The following is a 20,063-nucleotide window of genomic DNA, read 5'->3' as shown; positions in this document are numbered from 1 at the left end:
TGAAATGGAAAATATTTTAAAGACTTGTAAAACAACAAAATCAGCACTTGGGCATTTGGGAGGCCTAACTCCATTTTCTTTCAACGTACTTCTGTATCCCCATGTATAAGGTACAGCTTCAGGAAATAAAAGATTGGATAGGTGATGGCCACAGATTTATCAGGAAAAGGGAAACAGGATGTTGCAGGGTAAGCTTTCAAAACTCTGTGACCTAAGAGGAAGGGAGTGGGTTAGGAAAGTAAATGAAATGTGGATGATTTAAACTAAAGTAGCTATAAGAAGGGTAGAGTAGATGGTTTTAGAAGAAAGAACCCAAACCAGGCAGTTGAAAAAAAATAAGCATACAGCTGTAATTGATTGATATATTAAGAAATGTTGTACCCGTCCTAAACTAAAACTAAAAAACATTTAATAAAAAAAAAAAATAAGCATAAAGAACACTGATGAGGTGAAGATGTGCTTAATTGGTGAATGGGGTGCGTGCATATTTTTTCACTGATTTAACTGGCAGGACTTTCAGAATTTTTTTAAGAATAGTTTTTGCTTGTATGAATTTATAGAATGGGTTGTTTGAGTTTTGTTGCATTTTACTATTGTTGAGCATAGTTTTTGTGCTAATAGTTGAGGTGGCGTTGGGAGTAATTCATTCTTGTATTTGAGATATATATATATATATATATATATATATATATATATATATGCATGTGATTTAGGGAAACATTTTTCACTTCCTGTGCGGTGGATGTTTATTAAAGTAGAAAACTAATAGAGTGTGTATTGCCAATTTATCTTTCAAGGAGCTTGTTGTTTCCGTATACTAAATTTTATGATTCCCTATTCTTTCCAATGGGGATTTTGACATGGTGCCAGCCACTTTTTCAAAACTAACAGTGCCTATAGCTCCCTCCCCCCCAAAGAGTTAAGGCAGGTGTGTTCTATTTTGTAGCAAATTGTCCTAACTAATTGATTTCTATACCTTGTTCATTAAGCATCAATTTTAAAATAAGATTTAAATAGCTTTTTAATTTAAAAGGTGGTGAAAACAACTTGGGATAACTATCATGATTTGATAACCTGCAATATTCTGAGTTTTGGTATAAATAAAATGATGGAATAGTTCATCTGCCTTGGATTTTACTTTATGTTGTGTTCTGCGTTATGGGACTTGATGATGGTTTGTAAGCTGAATTGCTTTTTTTAATATTCAGTTAAGGTCGATGAAGGGATAAACTAGCTTGGTTGAGAGAGATGAAATAATCCTAACATTCTAAACAAGCAGACAGGAAACCTGCCATGCCTGGTTCTTAACTTCTGAGTGAGCATATATAAGACTCAGCTGAGGAATTCATGCAATGCTGACTTTAATCATAGTTGAATGTGCTTCAAGATGCTCCAGAAATTTTGTTATGGAGACTTCTAAATTAAGTGTGTCTGCTGTATAGCTGGAAACCTGCTTCTTATTTCTTGTGAAAATAGCTTTCTGTCGCAGTCTTATAAGATCAGTAATACTGACTGTCCTGTATTAGCAATGCACATCCTACTTTTGAATCCTAAGTCACCATTTATAAATTACTCTTATAATATATGAGTCTAGTGGGTTCTCTTATTTCCTTCTTCCTGACTGTGTTTAAGAATGTGATGTGAAATAATCCCCCTGGAATAATATCAGTTTAAAACTCATCATCTTTGCAATCTAGTTGGCACTTGAAGTCAAACAACTTGCATTTTCTTATCGTTAAAGCTGGGTGATACTAGTTCTGTCCATAGATGAGACATTCCACTTTGGAGAGATGAAAGCATTCTTAACACCATAGCTGAAATCTACATTTCCAGCTCATTTCCATTCTTTATATCTCCTTTAAATTTTGCAGTTAGTTGCACAAGTTTGAGTATGCTGTATCCATCCAAATGATCACATTTCCTAGATTATTACCTCAAAATGTTTACTAATCATGACATTGTATTCCCACCAAAAATGCTCCCCCCCCAAAAAAAAAACCCTTTGGCACTACTCATCCTAAAATGAATGTCACTATGTCCAGCATAGAGAACAGTATTTTAAAAACACCATTTTTAAAAACTTGTAAATGGAATTCAGGATTTGATGCTGATCTCACATTCTAATGATCCATTAGGATATAATTCCCTTTAGTGGAATTGCTTATTATTTATGAATATATACATACATACATACAAATACATTAGCTTGGTCACAGTGGGCTAATGTCTATATTCTTTAGCCGTATTCAGTCGTACGTACCTTCTTAAATTAATGCACTTCCATGTTCACAGAAAGTCCCTCCAGTAAAGAAGACCAATTAAAGTTTAATATTGCTTCTCGCTTTTCCCCAAAGTTACTGTTTTCTGCTTCATTGGTGGTGATGTGTCCAAATATTGATAATTCAAGAAAAGGACACATGCAACGTCCTGTTAGTTTTCTCTTGAAGCTGATCAGACTCAACATTAGCCGTGAAAAGCAGAGGTCACAACTGAAGACAATTGTATATGTATGCATTTCATTTTCCCTTAAGAATTCTGCTGGAGCATCTCTATTCCACAGTATTCTTTTTTTTTTTAAAAAAAAAAGCTAATTGGCACAAAACTGCAAAACTGCTATTCCTGTTGGGTCAGCATTCCCTTTTCTCCTTCCAAGCGTTACTCGCAAAAATTTTAAAAAAAAAATCTTAAAAAAATAGAAATAATTGTTTTTACGAGTTCTCTTTTCCAAGTCTGCTTGTACCTCAAAACAGAAAGATTAAAAAAAATACTGAGGGTTTTTGTTCTTTGTGTGTACGTGCATGACTATAGAAAACCAATATTGCATTGGAAAATAAAATAATTGCATAATGCTGGCAGCGCATGTAATTTATGGATATAGGTGGAGGCCAAATAGACGGAACAGTAATCAAACGGTTTGGAAAGCTCGACTTTGAGCAGGCATCATTGTAGGGGTTCCTTCCGTTTTGATCAAACTGGTGTAGTTACTTCTCTTTGGCTCAATTTTCCTGCCATTCATCTCAAGGTGGCTGCGCTGCGTCGGTGTTAGGTGTGGGGTAGCTTCTGTTGACAGTGTTTGCTGGCTGCGAGAGGCACTGTTTTCTGTGGATCTTGTTGAGGAAGAACCAGAATGTGAGCTTCTGGAGCCCAAAGAGGAAGAGCCAGGCTTGACTAACCGGGCCTTGGGTGCCTCTGCATCTTCCCTGGGATTAAAAGAAAGCAAAAATGATTAAAAATCTGAGTAATAAAGGACCAGTAACACAACAGTGTGTTTGAGATTTAGCAAATCTCTTGGGCTGCCTGCCAGCAGTCTAGCCATATAAGCTATTTGTAGATAGCTTTTCTAAGCCAAGACCGGTGAAAATTACTACATTATCTCAGCTGCTCCTGTTGACAAAGTACTTTTCACCCATCATGGTTAAAAGAAGTAACATTTTTAAAAAAATTCTCTGCAGTGCTGTTACATTATTTTTGTTGGTTGCACTTGCACAAGCCAATGTCAGGGTTCCAGGTAACACCCCCAATGAACAAAGACGCCGAGGCCTGAGTTTCCTCAAAGTTCCATTTTATTAGAGATGTCATATTGGCACATCTGGGAAAACCCGAATCTGAAAGTTTCCAGGTTTTTCCCACCCAAATGAAAGTTCATATCCCTGCCCAGCACCCACATGGTCCAATCAGGCACCATCCAGAACAGGAGTTGCCTTCCAGTCACACCATCACAGCTGCAGGTCAAGGTGTCCTTGACTCTCTGAGAAAAGAATGTTGTTTTGAATATATATATATGTATTCCATCTTAGGCAAACTAAGACGTTTGCCTAAGATGCAATACAGCCCAGGTTCGAATCCCAGTAAGGGTATGGCTAGCTGATGAGAGCTAAATAGCTTGAAATAGATCTATACTAGTCTCCCTTTATTTATTTATCAGCACAAATAAAAAACACAAATATAACAAAGGCAACAGTAAAAATATTGGGTTTCTGTCGTGATGGACTCTTGTGACGAGCCAATTGACAGATGATGGAAGCAGTTAGCTTCCTCCCATAATTGGGGCTTACCAGTGGTTGTGACACTAAATATATACCTTCTTCCCTGGCTTCAGCTGATAAGGAGGAGACCTGTGGCATAATGGCTAAGACGTTTGCCTAAGATGCAATACAGCCCAGGTTCGAATCCCAGTAAGGGTATGGCTAGCTGATGAGAGCTAAATAGCTTGAAATAGATCTATACTAGTCTCCCTTTATTTATTTATCAGCACAAATAAAACACACACACACACACACACACACACACACACATATATATATAACCCGTACACCATATAATCCCCCCTCCTATTTTCCCACAGCAGAAAATGTGGCAGGCCTGAAGCCCCCATGTAAAAGATGGCTTCCAGGTCTGACAGCCAGATTTTTGGACTCAGATTAGCATTGTTTTTTATTATTGTTACTATTAAACTGTTGAACCAGAACTATTTTATGTATGGTAAAAGAAACTTGTAAGAAAAGAAATGATGTTATTTTGAAAGCTTCAGGGAGGCAAAGCATTTGAACCTCTTTTTTTATTCATGACCAAGGGACAAGAAAGTTCTAGACTCTAGACTAGAAAATAAAGCATTCTCTGGCAAGTAACCTAATTGTTGCTAATTTTGTGTTAATTTTAATGTGTGCACACCTCCCTTAAAAATCAGACACCAAAATGAACGGAAATGAACAATGAAAACAGTACAATGAAACTTTGGACAGGTGGATTAATTATAGCAATGTAACTGAAAGGTTATTCATTCCACCCCTGGACTTTGTGTCACCCAAGGGAGTCTACCTCACAGGTAGATTGGAGAGATCTCTTCCTGACCATTCCTGAATCATAGTATTTTTTATGTATTATATAATATCATGATTAATTATCTGGTAAAGGAACATTAGACTCAGAAGTAGAAATCCTGTGAATAAATCATACTTAGATATGAGCTTCTGCATTTGAATAGGAGTGTTCCTGACCTTTAGTCAGAGCTCCAGGAGTCCTAAAAGACCTTTATTTCAATTTCTTGATTGTTTCCAGGAATGCCTTTTCTGTAGTCCTGGTTCTTCCCTCATGATTGATCACTGGGCTTAGTTTGATTTTCCCAGACATGCTAGACTAAGATCATTTGACTAATGTATAGATTAATTTAGAGTGTTAGGAGCCTAGACACTGTCTGAAGTTACTTTATGATTGCTTTGTATGAATCTGGCATTTGGGTTAATTTAGCAAGCCATAGTCAGTCTTGGGCCAATGTACAAATGGAACCTTTGACTCTCAGATTTTAAGCCCTGCCTTTAGAAATGGATTCTCCTTCTAGACCAGGGGTGAAATTCAGCAGCTTCTGACAGGTTCTGGAGAACCAATAGCGGAAATTTCGAGTAGTTCAGAGAACTGGCAAATACCACCTCTGGCTGGCCCCAGAGTGAGGTGGAAATGGAGATTTTGCAATATCCTTTTCCTTCCTCGGCCACCAAGCCACACCCACAGGATCAGTAATAAAAATATTCAAATTTCGCCACTGTTCTAGACGTTGTCTGAATTCTGGGAGTGAATTTAAGACTGCTATATGGGACCTACATAATTGCTCTGTTTCTGACTCAACTGAGATTCACACCTACACAGAATATCATTTTATGATAAAAGGTATTTATGAATACCTTTTATGCAGTATTCATCCTTCCAAGACAGTGGGTTGTTGGATCAGACTAGAAAGGTCTAAGTATTGTTTAGAATTTTATTTCCATAAAGAAAAGAGCTGCAAGTTGACCTAAAATTGGTGCCAGCAGAAGTGCCCAGGATGTCTGCTACTGAAAAGTTGTGTAGATACTTCTATCTTCAATGAATTTATCTAATTTTTAAAAAGTTGTCCAAGATCCATCTACTTCAGGATGCAGTTCTTGGCTTCCCTCAAGTGTGATAGTTCCCCCTCCCTCCCCCCGCCACCCCCGCCGGATTTTCCTTTGTTAAACATGAAGAAATCAATTGTGCTGTTTTGTGGCATCCTCTGCTTCCTGTGCCAATTAATTTATAACCCTTTTATGTGGCTTTCAGGAACTGGCAGTGAAATAGAACAAAATCCAGATATTGAAGGCACTCAAAGGATGAGCAAAAAAAAAAGGAGAAGAGACAGGGACAGGGAAGTTTCATGCAATTAAAAAAAACCCTCTGGAGTTGTTGATTTTAGGAAAATCAATTTAGGTAAATCAAGGATTTACTGAGGATCTTTAATGATTGCTCAAAAACTGCAGAGGGCAGAGTGACCTGATTGCAACATGTAAAGGAATATAAAGGTGGGAAATGAAATTCAAATAGGATTAACCAGCAGGATTCTTTTGAGTCATAAGGGTGTTACCAGTTGAGTCATACTGTTGAAAACTTCCCGTAAATGCCCCACAAAGAAAGTTCAAGAAACATCTAGTAAAAAGTGATGTGCTATGATAGAGTAGATTCAACACAAGAGAGTATATTGTCATCTTACAGAAAACAAGTTATGAAAAGTGGGTGCACCCTCCCATATATGCTGATGACTAAACAATTCAAAACATGAAATCCTCATTCCATCTTTGAAAATGTAAATTTGCTTTAAATAGAAGATCAAGAGCCTTATTTTCTCCAAAGGGCATTGCAGTTGTAATCCAGGAAAAGAAATGACATAGTAAATGTATTAAATCTTTAAAAAGATCACAAAACATATATTTTTGGCTGTTAGTTCATAGAGCACACTAGGAAGTTCCTCACAACTCAGATTCGCTTGACGTGGTTTCAGAAAGAGATGATTTGGAACCCTACTACATGATCTCCTTTAAAACTGAACGTTGGTGATTGATTTTGGAATCGCACATAAAACATTCCCTTTATTGCTGACTTATATTCTCCCCTCCAGTTCTGAGGCTGTTCTGTAATAAAATTAAGAGGCTTTGCGACTTTTGAATGCTTAAAAGAGTGGTTTTTACAGAAGCAATTACCTGATTTCATTTGGAGTCTCTTCTTCGTATTTATTTTTTTCTTTCTTTTTGATAGTTCGCCACACAGCCAAGACAACGAGCAAGGATACTCCCATCACTCCACAGATTGCTCCGGCAACGATGCCAACATTCGGGGGATCTGTTGATTTAGAAACAAATGCTAGGTTTTATTTGTTCTACCTACAGCCAAATACCGTCCTTGTAATTCTGGCATCTGTGGCATAGACATTTTCAATTCCTTTCTTTTATCTCAAAACGTAGCCCTGGTCAACTTTGGGTGACCTTGAAAAAAATAAAAACAAATTGGACCTGATTTTGTGATTGAGGCAGAGATCGGCAGGAAGTCCCCGGGTTTCTACAGTACTTTGGAAAGTTGCAAAATTACTCTGGTAGAAGTTGAAAACAAACCACTTCTGTAGAGTTAGCAAGAAAACAACATGGACATGTTTGTGTCGTCCCCAGGAAACGAGCTCGGTTCAAGGGAGACTTCATTTTCCATGGCTAAACGGTGAATAAAATTACAACACAGGTTAAACTGAATTAACTCTACCCTGGAGCAGTGGGCTGGTTGTTTTCTTCTCTGTTTTTCCTCATCCAACGCATATCGGATTATGCAAACGGTAGTAGTTTATCGCTTCAAATATTCAACAGTGGTGCAATCCGCCCTGTTGTGTACAGACCATTAATTGCTCTAAATGTACTCCGAGTTGCCTCCGCTTTCTTTTGCATTGCATATTTCACATACCTGACTCCCCAAAGCTTAGATTTAAAATGTTAAAATGTTTTGGCCTCCGCATATATTGCACATTAGACTTTTCATTTGTTTAAAACTTAAGTTCCGGTGTTGAATATAAAAGGAAGTTCCGGGTGAAGGAAGAAGCACACCCTTCCCACCCAGTCCTTCCTAGATACCTGGCAAACATGGAACCCTTCTGGGAGTCAGTGTAGGAGGCTGTTTTTAAGATTGTCTTGTTCTTTTTTTAAACGAGCAGCTCCAGTTGGTACTCATGGGAAAAAGCTCTTTTAAGTCCCACAGGGCCAGCTACCATCTCTGTGTTATTTAACATCTATGTGAAATTTTCTCGGAGAGATTTTAGAATAAGGTGGGGTGATGAACTTTGATTCTGAGGATGCTCAGGTATAAGATGCCTCCACAGGTCTCAATCCAGCATTTTCTGGATGGGATAAAAGAGGCTCAAATTGTATCCTTGGCGAGGCAGTATTATCCATGGTCCAGGAATGTTTTGCCTCAATTTGATTGTCATAATTGCTTTCCATGAGGTCACTTTCCCTTCAAAATAACTTCTAAGAGTTCTTTTCAGCTCACAGCGCTGATAAATGCTGAGGTTGGACTTGCCTTTTCCCAACTTAAACTGTTGGGAAAAGTTGCTGCCCTTTCCAGAACAAGGAGCCAATGACTCATGTTACATCACTACCCATTTTGATTATTCAATCATGTTCTACTGAGAACTGGGACAGCCCTACAAGAAAAGGAAACCAATGTATGTTGTGTTTTTTAAACTGTTTTCATTTCTCCCCTATTTGTTATTTTATCTCGTATTTGTAAGCCGCCCAGAGTCCTACGGGATTGGGCGGCATGTAAGCTTATTAAATTACGAATTGCGAATTAAGACAAAACAAATGTGGAAAGAAAGTAATAAAACGGGGCAAAAGACAATGTCTCGCTTAACAGAAATTTTGGGCTCAATTATGGTTGTAAGTCAAGGAGTATACTAACAGAATCTTACAAGTCTGATTATGCCTTTCCCTCCCTCCCTCCTCATACCCCAGGGAGTCTTTCCTGAATACATTAAGGAATGCTTTCATCCTTTTGATTTCTGTAATGGTTCCTGAGCCCCTTCCTTGCCTCTCTGCAGGCTGCTGCAGAAGCCAATTGGCTACCAGGGGAAGCTACCATTGTAGCAGAATACTTCTATTCTGATTCCTGCACTGATTCAGATTAACAGAGCTGGAAGGGATCTTGTGGGTCTTCTAATCCAGTGTTTTTCAACCACTGTGCCGCTAGTGTGCCGTGACATAGTGTAAGGTGTGCCGTGGGAAAATTACTTTATATATAGTCAATTATAGGCACAGAGTTAATTTTTTTTAACATTTTCTAATGGTGGTGTGCCTTGTGATTTTTTTCATGAAAAAAGTGTGCCTTTGCACAAAAAAGGTTGAAAAACACTGTTCTAATCCAACCCCCGCTGAAGCAGGAGACCCTGCACCATTTCTGACAAATGGCAGTCCAGTCTCTTGTTGAAAGCCTCCAGTGATGAAGCTCCCACAACTTTTGAAGGCAACTTCTGTTCCCTTAGTTGATTGTTCTCACTGTCAGAAAAAGTTCTCCTTATTTCTAGGTTGAATCTCTCCTTGTTCAGTTTCCATCCATTATTCCTTGTCTGGCCTTCAGGGGCTTTGATTATCAGTAGTTCTCCAAGCTCCATTCAAATGTTCCTAGATATCTCACATACTTACGTTGCACTGTCACTTGTATGGCACAGCTGTCCTCTCCTGCTTCGTTGGAGGCAGTGCACTGGTATGATCCTGTGAACATCCATGTGAGATTCTTCATAATAATTTGGGCAGGATTAGACAGATCTAAAATAAATGAAGAGGCAGGATTCAGTGACGTTTACAGCAGAACGGTATCATTAAATTGTAGAATTAATTTGCCAGTGTAATATACAGTGGTGGTTTTAAATAAGAAATGGGATAATTGGGCAAAGAAAAAAAGGGTGGCTAGAAGAGATGACAACACAACAAATAGATGTAAAACCAGAACTATTCTTATTGGGTATACTGCCAGGGAAACACAATAAAAGAATCATATACTTAATGCTACATGTAAGAACAGCAGCTAGGATTAAGGTAAAGATTCCCCTCGCACATATATGCTAGTTATTCCTGACTCTAGGGGGCGGTGCACATCTCCATTTCAAAGCCAAAGAGCCAGCGCTGTCCAAAGACGTCTCCGTGGTCATGTGGCCAGCTTGACTCAACACTGAAGGCGCACGGAACGCTGTTCCCTTTCCACCAAAGGTGGTCCCTATTTTTCTACTTGCATTTTTACATGCTTTCGAACTGCTAGGTTGGCAGAAGCTGGGACAAGTAACGGAAGCTCACTCCGTTACGCGGCACTAGGGATTCGAACTGCCCAACTGCCGACTTTTTTGATCGACAAGCTCAGCGTCTTAGCCACTGAGCCATTGCGTCCCAATCAGCTAGGATTATATATGCACAAAACGGGAAAAAACGGAAGTATACCTACAGTTGAAATGGTAAAAAAGAAAACATTAGAATTTGCCGAACTGGACAGGTTAACTTTAGACTTTAAAAGACAAGGGGGAAACAGAGAATTATTCAACATGGGACTTATTGTATAAATGGCTAGATAACAGATGCAGAGATTAGAAACTTAATAATGAAAGTTCAACAAACTAGAAATAAACACACACACACACACACACACAAAATGAGCATTGCTTACAGTATATTATATACTGTAAGCAATGTTCATATCAGACTATTTGACTATTTATTAAAATTAATAGGATGTGAAATATACAAAGCGTTATTGTAAAACTATGAAAAGAAGGGATATAACCACGACGTACAATATTACAATATTATTTAAAAGAGATTATGCTGTATGACCATGAGAATGATGGTTATGATCAGGGTGAATAATACTACGTATATTTAAAAAGGATTTGATACAGCCCATACACTGTTCTTGCAAAACTGCGAATGTGATGTAGAATAAAGGAAAATGCATTTAAAAAGAACAACAGAAATAGGATCATTTACGAGGGAGCGGAGGGACGGTTTGAACCGGCAAAACTCACTGAGACGTGTTGAGGGTGGCAGAGACTCAAATTTTCCCTTTGAATCTACGCGCTGCCATGTGTACATGATAGGGGCTGTGCCAGAGACGGAGTTACATTGTAAAGTGATTTCTTTTCCTTCAGATGCCACCCCTTCTTTCCAGCATTTGGGTTTTGAAGGTTTCTCTGGAAAGGAAGGGGAGAAAAAAAAAAGATCAGCGAGATTCTGTAGAGATTCTCAGACATCCAGGTGTCCCAAAGGTGCTTTTATTTCAGGAGGCAACTGGACTATCTTGTTTTTGCTTTTGAAGACATTTCGCTTCTCATCCACGAAACTTCTTCCGTTCTGACAGGACGGTGGGGGAATGGAAGGATTTATAGTCCTTGCAGACAGCTGGGCATTTGCAGTCTTTTAGGCAGTCATTGAGGCCACTTGGAGGTTTATCTCTGTCCTCAGGGTTACTTCTGTAGCAGAGGTGGGATTCAGCAGGTTCTGACCAGTTCTGGAGAACCGGTAGCAGAAATATTGAGTAGTTCGGAGAACCGGTAAATACCACTCTTGACTGACCCTGCCCCCATCTATTCTCTGCCTCCCGAGTCTCAGCTGATCGGGAGGAAATGGGGATTTTGCAGTAACTTTCCCCTGCCATGCCCACCAAGCCACACCCACAGAACAGGTAGTAAAAAAAATTTGAATCCCACCACTGTTCCACACCATTCAAAGCAGTGATGGGATTCAGCCGGTTCGCACCTATTCGGGAGAACCGCTTGCCAACTTTCTCAGCAGTTCGGAAAACCAGTTGTTGGAATAAATCTCTCCCCCCCCCCTTTACAGGGCTAATCCTGTAAGGAAGGCTGGAAGGAAGGAACATTCTGATGGTGTTTCCAGCCTAACCTTTATTGTCCTGCTTACAGAAACTGCCTCTCCGGTTAACCCTTATCACATTGTCACAGTTATGGCAAAGCTCCCATCAACCTGAGTGACGTTGAGTTGGCCACACCCACCCAGTCACATGACCACCAAGCCCCGCCTACCCAGTTGGTCATCAGAGAACCGGTTGTTAAATTATTTGAATCCCACCACTGTTTCAAAGGGGGTTCATCCCAAATTTTATACTTTGTTTATAAATAAACTTAAATGAGATGCAAATTGTATAGCTAAAAGATCTGTAGAGATTTTCGGTCATCCAGGTCATGGTTGTCCCAAAGGTGCTTTTTTTCAAGAGGCAACTGGACTTCCTGTTTTTTCTTTGGAAGCTTCTTTGGCTCTAGCCATTCAAGAAGCTTCTTGGGTGAGAAGTGAAAAGTCTTCAAAAGAAAAATAACAAGAAAGTCCAGTTGCCCTCCTGAAAAAGAACCTTTGGGACAATCAGTGAGATTCTCCCTGTGGGTGAAGGGAAAAACCCCCACTCCCGGGACATTCAACAGAAAAGCTAAATACTTACAATACAATACAATACAATACAATACAATACAATACAATACAATACAATACAATACAATACAATACAATAGCAGAGTTGGAAGGGACCTTGGAGGTCTTCTAGTCCAATCCCCTGCCTAGGCAAGAAACACTATACCATGTCAGACAAATGGCTATCCAACATCTTCTTAAAGACTTCCAGTGTTGGGGCATTCACAGCTTCTGGAGGAAAGCACTTCCACTGATTAATTGTTCTAACTGTCAGGAAATTTCTCCTCAGTTCTAAGTTGCTTCTTTCCTTGATTAGTTTCCACCCATTGCTTCTTGTCCTGCCCTCATGTGCTTTGGAGAACAGCTTAGCTCCCTCTTCTTTGTGGCAACCCCTGAGATATTGGAACACTGCTATCATGTCTCCCCCGGTCCTTCTTTTCATTAAACTAGACATACCCAGTTCCTGCAACCGTTCTTCATAGGTTTTAGCCTCCAGTCCCATAATCTTCTTTGTCGTTCTACTCTGCCCTCTTTCTAGAGTCTCCACATCTTTTCTACATCGTGGCGACCAAAACTGAATGCAAATATTTCAAGTGTGGCCTTACCAAGGCATTATAAAGTGGAATGAACACTTCCCGTGATCTTGATTCCGTCCCTCTGTTGATGTAGCCTAGAACTGTGTTGGTGTCTAGACTTGTTTTGAAAATCTTACCTAGAACCTTCAAAGTGATATGGCTCCATTCATATTGTCCAGCATTTTTAACTTTGCACGTATATTGCCCAGAGTCGCTTGGCTGCAGAAGAGAAATCTCCAGAGAAGCATCTCCACCCAGGAAATTGGAAGCGAATGAAACACGGCCCTTTTGCTCTTCGATCATGTCATGATAGATGTTGCCACCTGCATAAGTGATCACCTGGGAGACAAGGTTACTCATCAGCTTTGCAAACTTAGTTTGGCCAAAGATGATATCAAACTTATGCCAGCATTTATTTGTTTACCAGCTAACCTCCCCAGCTATGATTACTCATGTCACACAACCAATAACAAAACAAGCTTCCAAAATGGCTAATAAAGAGTGTGCACCAATTCAGTTTCATAATTACCATATGCCTTAATGGTTCTCGTGGCCATACATTTGTGGGAAGCTGCTCCCCTCCTAGAAAAATGAAACATCTTAGGAAATATTAGGACCTTAGGACCGACCCCGCATGCATTTAAATATTTTAGGGCAGGGCTTATTTGGGGGAGGGGCTTATTTTAGCACATGCGCTCAAAAGTTTATTATCGGCTTATTATCCAGGGAGGTCTTATTTTCAGGGAAACAGGGTTGTAACGTTCCCGTGGTTCGCCCATGAGGCCAATGTTGAGAAAAGACAGGGGACAACCTTTCTCGGGATGGAGCGACCCAGATTTGGGGTCTGAGAGCCCCTTTTATTGAGATAGGACAAAGGCAGGAGGAGCAATAGCATGTGAATAAAAACAGCCTGTAAAAGTACAATTTCTAATCTACTGCTCAGTCTATATATAGTCAAATCCTGGACGTCAATGGTAGGGCACATCTCAGAATGTTATGTTATGCACTATCAGGATGTTATGGCGTTTTAGGAGTTTGTTTTCTCCTGTGTGATTCAGCGTGGCTCTGCATGCCCTAGTATGAACTAGGCCATGGGGGACACACACCTACACAAGGAACTATATTACAACACAGGGTAGCACCTTAAGCCTCCAAGATGTAATCTGGAACTGATCAAAATCTGATAATGGTTTTTGTTTCTTTGTTTAAAGGATTATCTCACACTTCACTTCATCAGCAAAGCTGCATGTTTGGGAGGAAAGTTAAGTTTAACTGCTGCTTTTGCAAAGCAATTGAGAAAGGGAAAAACACTTGGCAGATCAGTTCTAATTCCTTTGAAACCTCAGCATGCATCCATGTATCTTCTGCTATCTTTGCACTGTATGAAAAAAAAAAGATATCCAGTCCTCTTTATTGAGAAGATTGGAAAAAAGGTGAATTTTAAGATGGCCGTTGGGTCCTGGAATTTCTGCTGTAACCACTAATTGGTATATTTGATGGCTTGTCATGACTCATAATTTTGACTGTCTATCTGCCAGTCCTGAGCCACAGTTGAAAAAACAAATATGTTTTCAACGCTCAGATGATTGCTGTGAAATTTTGGTAAGCCTTGTAGGAAAACCAGTGTGTGATTCACATTTGTATAAGCGCTTTCTTTCCTTTTGAGCTAAAATCACAATGAAGGCAAATCACAATTATCCAGCACTGTGCCAAAGAGAGATTTGTAGTAAATGGGGGGCATAACAAGACTAACGTGGTTTAAAGAGTTATAGACAATGTTTAAACACCTTTTTTTGCTTTCTGCTTGGTCTTGTGTTAACTACTCCTGATACAACAGCATGTATAAAGAAGTATTTGCAAGATGCATCTGCAAGAAAGCCTGTTCTTAATTGTTGGAAGAAATACCCATCTAGTTCAGTTCCAAGTGGGGGTGAAAGACACTGGAAACATGCGGGCTGATTGGAAAGATGGTTTATTGATGGATAGGGCCACACGGGTTTGAAATCCCGGGCAGCTGACCACATGGAGTGGAGAGTGAGAGGTATTTATACCCTCTCCTGAGCTTTGAACTTGAGCTTCCTGTTCCTGTGCAAGAATATGTATTCTATTGGCTGTCGTCAGACTCCCATGTGGAGTCATGTTTGAATCAAGTTTGGTTGAACCTTGGGCTGATGTAATGTCCCCAGGAGATTTTGCAATGCAGTGAGCTCGACTGCTAGATAATGTCCTGGAAGGTCATATTTTAATCCCATCACCCTGGAACTGGTAGATAGGCTGGCCCAGTCCTGCTGGGGCTACATTTACCATTGTAATAAATGGTGAGGAGGTGGAGAGGGTTGGTAGCTTTAAATTCCTGGGCATTTATATCTCAGAGGATCTCTCATGGACCATGGATGCTAACATGCTTGTGAAGAAGGCCCAGAAGAGGCTGCACTTCCTGAGAATGCCCAGGAAAAGAAAATCTATCTCAGCGTCTACTTCTGTCCTACTATCACAGCACTATTGAGAGTGTCCTGACCAGTGGTGGGATTCAAATAATTTAACAACCAGTTCTCTGCCCTAATGACCGGCTGGGTAGGTGGAGCTCAGTGGCCATGTGATCATGTGGGCGTGGCCAACTCAATGTCACTCAGGTCAATGGGCGCTTCACCTTAACTGTGACAATGTGATAAGGGTTAACCGGAGAGGCAGTTTCTATAATCAGGGCAACAAAGATGAGGCTAGAAACAACACCAGAATGTTTCCTTCCTGCCTTCCTTACAGGATTAGCCTTGTAAAGTGGGAAAAAACAAAAGATTTCTTCCAACAACCGGTTCTCCGAACTGCTTAGAAAGTTACCAACCGGTTCTCCCGAATAGGTGCGAACTGGCTGAATCCCACCACTGGTCCTGACATACGGCATTCTTGCATGGTATGGGATCAGCTCTGCAGCGGACAAAAAAGCTCTACAGAGAATCATTAAAACTGCCCAGAATATCACCGGGCTCCAGCTACCAGCCCTGAATGACATCTTTGCATCTCGCTGTTTGAGGAAGTTGCATAACATTCTCAGAGACTCTTCCCATCCTGCTTACAATCTTTTTAGACTGTTGACTTCTGGCAAAAGATACAGAACAATTAAAACTAGGACCAGACTTCTTCCAAATAGCTTTTATCCCAGAACTATAATTGCACTCAACAATGAACTAAAGGGCCACCATCACTGAGCTATTTTTGGTGGATAGGAGTGTGTTTTGGGATTGTCATGTGTGTTGGGCCTGGTCTCTGGGTGATATGTGAATTTCGTTGTATGTGTCTACTGTGTATATATGTACAATGACAATAAAGTAAAGTATTAAAGTATGCTTTCTGTCTTTAAAAACAGGTCTCTCCTTTAGGGAAATATAACATTCTGCTTTTTTAATATTTCTCAAGATATTCCATTCTTCTAGGAGGGGTGGCTGCTACCTTTCTACATTCTCAGACCTGTAAATATTCATTCTATAAATATTGACAAGCCTAGAAAACGAGCCACGCAACAATGATCTAGAGGCAATGCGTTTTAGCGGTTAGAGGAGTGTCCCTCAACCTTTGCAACTTTAAAACGTGTGGACTTCAATCCCCAGAATTCCTCAGCCAGCATGTGGAATTCTGGGAGTCGAAGTCCTCGTGTCTTCAAGTTGGAAGACCAGGTTAGAACTTACCACTTTGGGTTTAGCTTCAGAGTTCTTTAGCAGCCATTCTATATCCAGACTCCCTGGCTCCAGAAGATGGAGGCGATGGTGGCAGGGCAAAGTCACGTTTCCTTCCGCCACCCTTTTAAATTCGGTCTGTGCTTGTGACATCCAAGGGCAACAGGAGGCTGAAAAAGAAGAATTAAGTCAGTTCACTGATTTCTGATCTCATCAATATTGGGTTTTTTTTAGTTTCCTTTCTGGTCGCAGTATGGGCCAATATACCAAGAACTTTGCTTTGGCAGTGGGAGGGTGGGGGAAAGTAGTCTTTTTTTTAAAAAAGACCAGTTTTAAGGTAAAGGTAAAGGTTCCCCCGCATATGTGTATTACTCATTCCTGACTCTAGAGGGTGCTGCTCATGTATGTTTCAAAGCCGAAGAGCCAGCGCTGTCCGAAGACGTCTCCGTGGTCATGTGGCCGGCATGACTAACACTGAAGGCGTACGGAATGCTGTTATCTTCCCACCAAAGGTGGTTCCTATTTTTCTACTTGCATTTTTAGGTGCTTTCGAACTGCTAGGTTGGCAGAAGTTGGGACAAGTAACAGGCACTCCGTTATGGGGCACTAGGGATTCGACCCGCTGAACTGCCAACCTTCTAATCGACAAGCTCAGTGTCTTAGCCACTGAGCCACTACGTTCCCCAGTTTGTGTATAGTTGCTGTTGTAGGCAGTCCCCTTTCACAGATTAAAATATTCTTTACTCCTAATATTAAGAGAGGCAGGATAGAATATTTCCCAAAAGGAGAAATGGAGAAATATGTTCTTAAAGGCAGAAAGTACCCCTGGCCTTTCTTAACAGCCTCAAGTAGAAGCCTCAAGTCTTTAGAGATGAAGATTTTGTATCCATTCAGGAAGACTGGGCCAATCTATTCATAAACAAAACTCACAGAAGGTTGGAGCTGATAGGATTAAAATCTACATCCCCCCCCACCCAAATTCTAAGGACAGGACATGACTTGTAGGACATAATAGAATTAAACTACCATCCTTGAAATAAGACACAAGGCTGACTACATTCTACAACCCCCTGGAGCATCTCAAACCCCAAAAGCCCAGAAACTGATAAACATCCATTCAATCACTTGGCCATTTTGTGAGCCACCCCAGAAACATTGCTACTGTCACAGAAGTTTCTAGAAACCGAATGAACCTTCTTTCCTTGCAGTCGGCCTCCATTTCATTTCCAGCGCCTTTCTTCCGGCTTCAAAACGGAACAGATTTTTCTTCCAACAGTGTGAATGGGATTTAATTGTTTGTAATTATCTATCTATCTATCTATCTATCTATCTATCTATCTATCTATCTATCTATCTATCTACCTACCTACCTACCTACCTACCTACCTACCTACCTACCTACCTATCATCTATCTATCTATCTATCTATCTATCTATCTATCTATCTATCTATCTATCTATCTATCTAAATCTATCTATCTATATCTATCTATATCTATCTATCTATCTATCTATCTATCTATCTATCTATCTATCTATCATCTATCTATCTATCATCTATCTACCTACCTACCTACCTACCTACCTACCTATCTATCTATCTTAATGGATGATTTCACTCCTGGTTCTTTTCTTTTGAAAACACGAAGTGGGGAAGAGGGACTAAAATCGTAACTTAGAAGGCATGCTGAAAATCTTTCTTTTGGGAGGTGCAATTAACAAAAACAACAGTGTATATTCTGCTTTACTTGATGCTCAATGATTAATAATGCATATATATTTTGTTTACCCAAACAAACAGTACATCTTTGGAGTGCATTTTCACGTAATTACGTGTTAGTAGATTAGTATTCAGATATACAACATTTAGGGTGCAGCTCTCTGTCTCGAGTTTGTTTGCATTTCCAAAGACATAAAAGGATTGCTTGTTTAAAAAAAGAAAAAAAAATCAGTACACACTTGACATCAATGGGGAAGATCCAGAGGTGGCATTCAGCCGGTTTAGACTGGTTCAGGTGAAATGGTAATGGTGACCTGTGGGTGGGGTGGGGTGAGGTGGGCCCCCCCCGCCCCGTCCCTCAGCTCCATGATGTCCTATGTACAGTGGTGGGTTGCTCCTGGTTCAGCTGAACTGGTAGTAGCAGTGGCAGGAGCCCTGTTTGGACGCTTCTGCGCATGCGCAGAAGCATTACATGCGTGCCCCCGAACCGGTAGTAAAAATATTTGCAACCCACCGCTGCCTATATGTAGCCTTGTTTTAGACGCCCTGCACATGAGGAAAGTGCATGCGTGGAAGGCTGTGTCAATGCGTAGGAGGCGCGCATGTGAGGCACAGAAGGCGCGCAAGAGACGTAGAAAGCACACACGGGCCAACATTTGCAAACTGGTGGTAACCTGTGAATCCCACCTCTGGGAGGATCACCATTTTAGTCTTTAGAGTCAAGTATTCTGGCAGAATGAGAAAACACACACACACACTTGTACTTGGAATTATCTATGAATATTGAGTTCCTTTTGAATATTTCTGTTTTAATCCCAGCAATATTTATCTCCCTTTTCTTTCTTTCCTCTCCAGCAGCCCCTGCTGGAGAAGAGTTAAATAACTTCTCAAGTCCTGAGTATATATATCAAGCTTCAAAATACTTCTTGCTCTTGGTTCTATTATCAGCTTGCCAACGAACTATTTTTTTTTGGGGGGGGGAGGGAGTGGGAGATAGAACATGGGCCAGACATCTAGATGTCAGTGTGAGAACCAAGGACCTTTTGGCAGGTGTTTACGTAGAGCCGAAAAGACTTGCCCATAACAATATTTGGAGTTTGTATTGGACGAGACCTGAGCTAATTGGGAGGTGGAAGAATTGGGACATTTAACTCTAGGTGTTAGTGCGGGAAAGATCTCAATCTAATTTTGCCTTCAAAGGTGCCGAAATGATGTACTCCACAAGGTTTTGCATAAAGAGATTGGATCATCTCGATTGTCCTTGCTTTGGTTGAGTACATCAGTCAGAACCTTGACAGGATTACATATTATCAGAATTGGAAGGGATCTTGTGGGTCTTCTAATCCAACCCCCTGCTGAAGGAGGAGACCCTGCACCATTTCTGACAGATGGCAGTCCAGTCCCTTCTTGAAAGTCTCCAGTGATGAAGCTCCCACAACCTCCAAAGGCAACTTCTGTTCCTTTGGTTGCTTGTTCTCACTGTCAGAAAAAATTCCCCCTTATTTCCAGGTTGAATCTCTCCTTGTTCAGTTTCCATCCATTATTCCTTGTCTGGCCTTCAGGTGCTTTGGAAAATAGGTTGACCCCTTCCTCTCTGTGGCAATATTGGAAGGCTGCTATCATGTCTCCCCTGGTCCTTTTCTTCCCTAGACTAGCCATGCCCAGTTCCTGCAACCGTTCTTCATATGTTTTAGCCTCCAGTCCGCTAATCCTCTCGGTTGCTCTTCTCTGTACTCTTTCCAGAGTCTCAATATCGTTTTTATAGTGTGGTGACCAAAACTGGATGCAGTTCTCTAGGTCTGTTCTTACTAAGGCTTTATAGAGTGGTATTAATACCTCCCTTGATCTTTATCTCATCAAAATACACTAC

The 20,063-nt window shown here is 40.5% G+C and overlaps 1 protein-coding gene across 1 annotated transcript in view; it reads right to left on the bottom strand.

The window, feature by feature from the left end:
- Window positions 1-712: 712 nt before the first annotated feature.
- Window positions 713-20,063, bottom strand: part of CLMP (CXADR like membrane protein) — a 53,485-nt gene continuing 34,134 nt past the window's right edge. The window contains exons 2-7 of the mRNA XM_032228926.1: window positions 16,486-16,643; window positions 12,940-13,141; window positions 10,835-10,999; window positions 9,465-9,587; window positions 6,987-7,125; window positions 713-3,200 (exon numbers count right to left, since the gene is read on the bottom strand). Coding sequence (XP_032084817.1) covers window positions 2,906-3,200; window positions 6,987-7,125; window positions 9,465-9,587; window positions 10,835-10,999; window positions 12,940-13,141; window positions 16,486-16,643 — 1,082 coding nt within the window. The 3' untranslated portion in view covers window positions 713-2,905. The remainder of the gene's footprint in view (window positions 3,201-6,986; window positions 7,126-9,464; window positions 9,588-10,834; window positions 11,000-12,939; window positions 13,142-16,485; window positions 16,644-20,063) is intronic.

This window comes from Thamnophis elegans, chromosome 13, assembly GCF_009769535.1.
Source record: "Thamnophis elegans isolate rThaEle1 chromosome 13, rThaEle1.pri, whole genome shotgun sequence".
In the NCBI taxonomy this organism is placed as follows: domain Eukaryota; kingdom Metazoa; phylum Chordata; class Lepidosauria; order Squamata; family Colubridae; genus Thamnophis; species Thamnophis elegans.
This window is presented reverse-complemented; position numbering and strand designations above follow the sequence as displayed.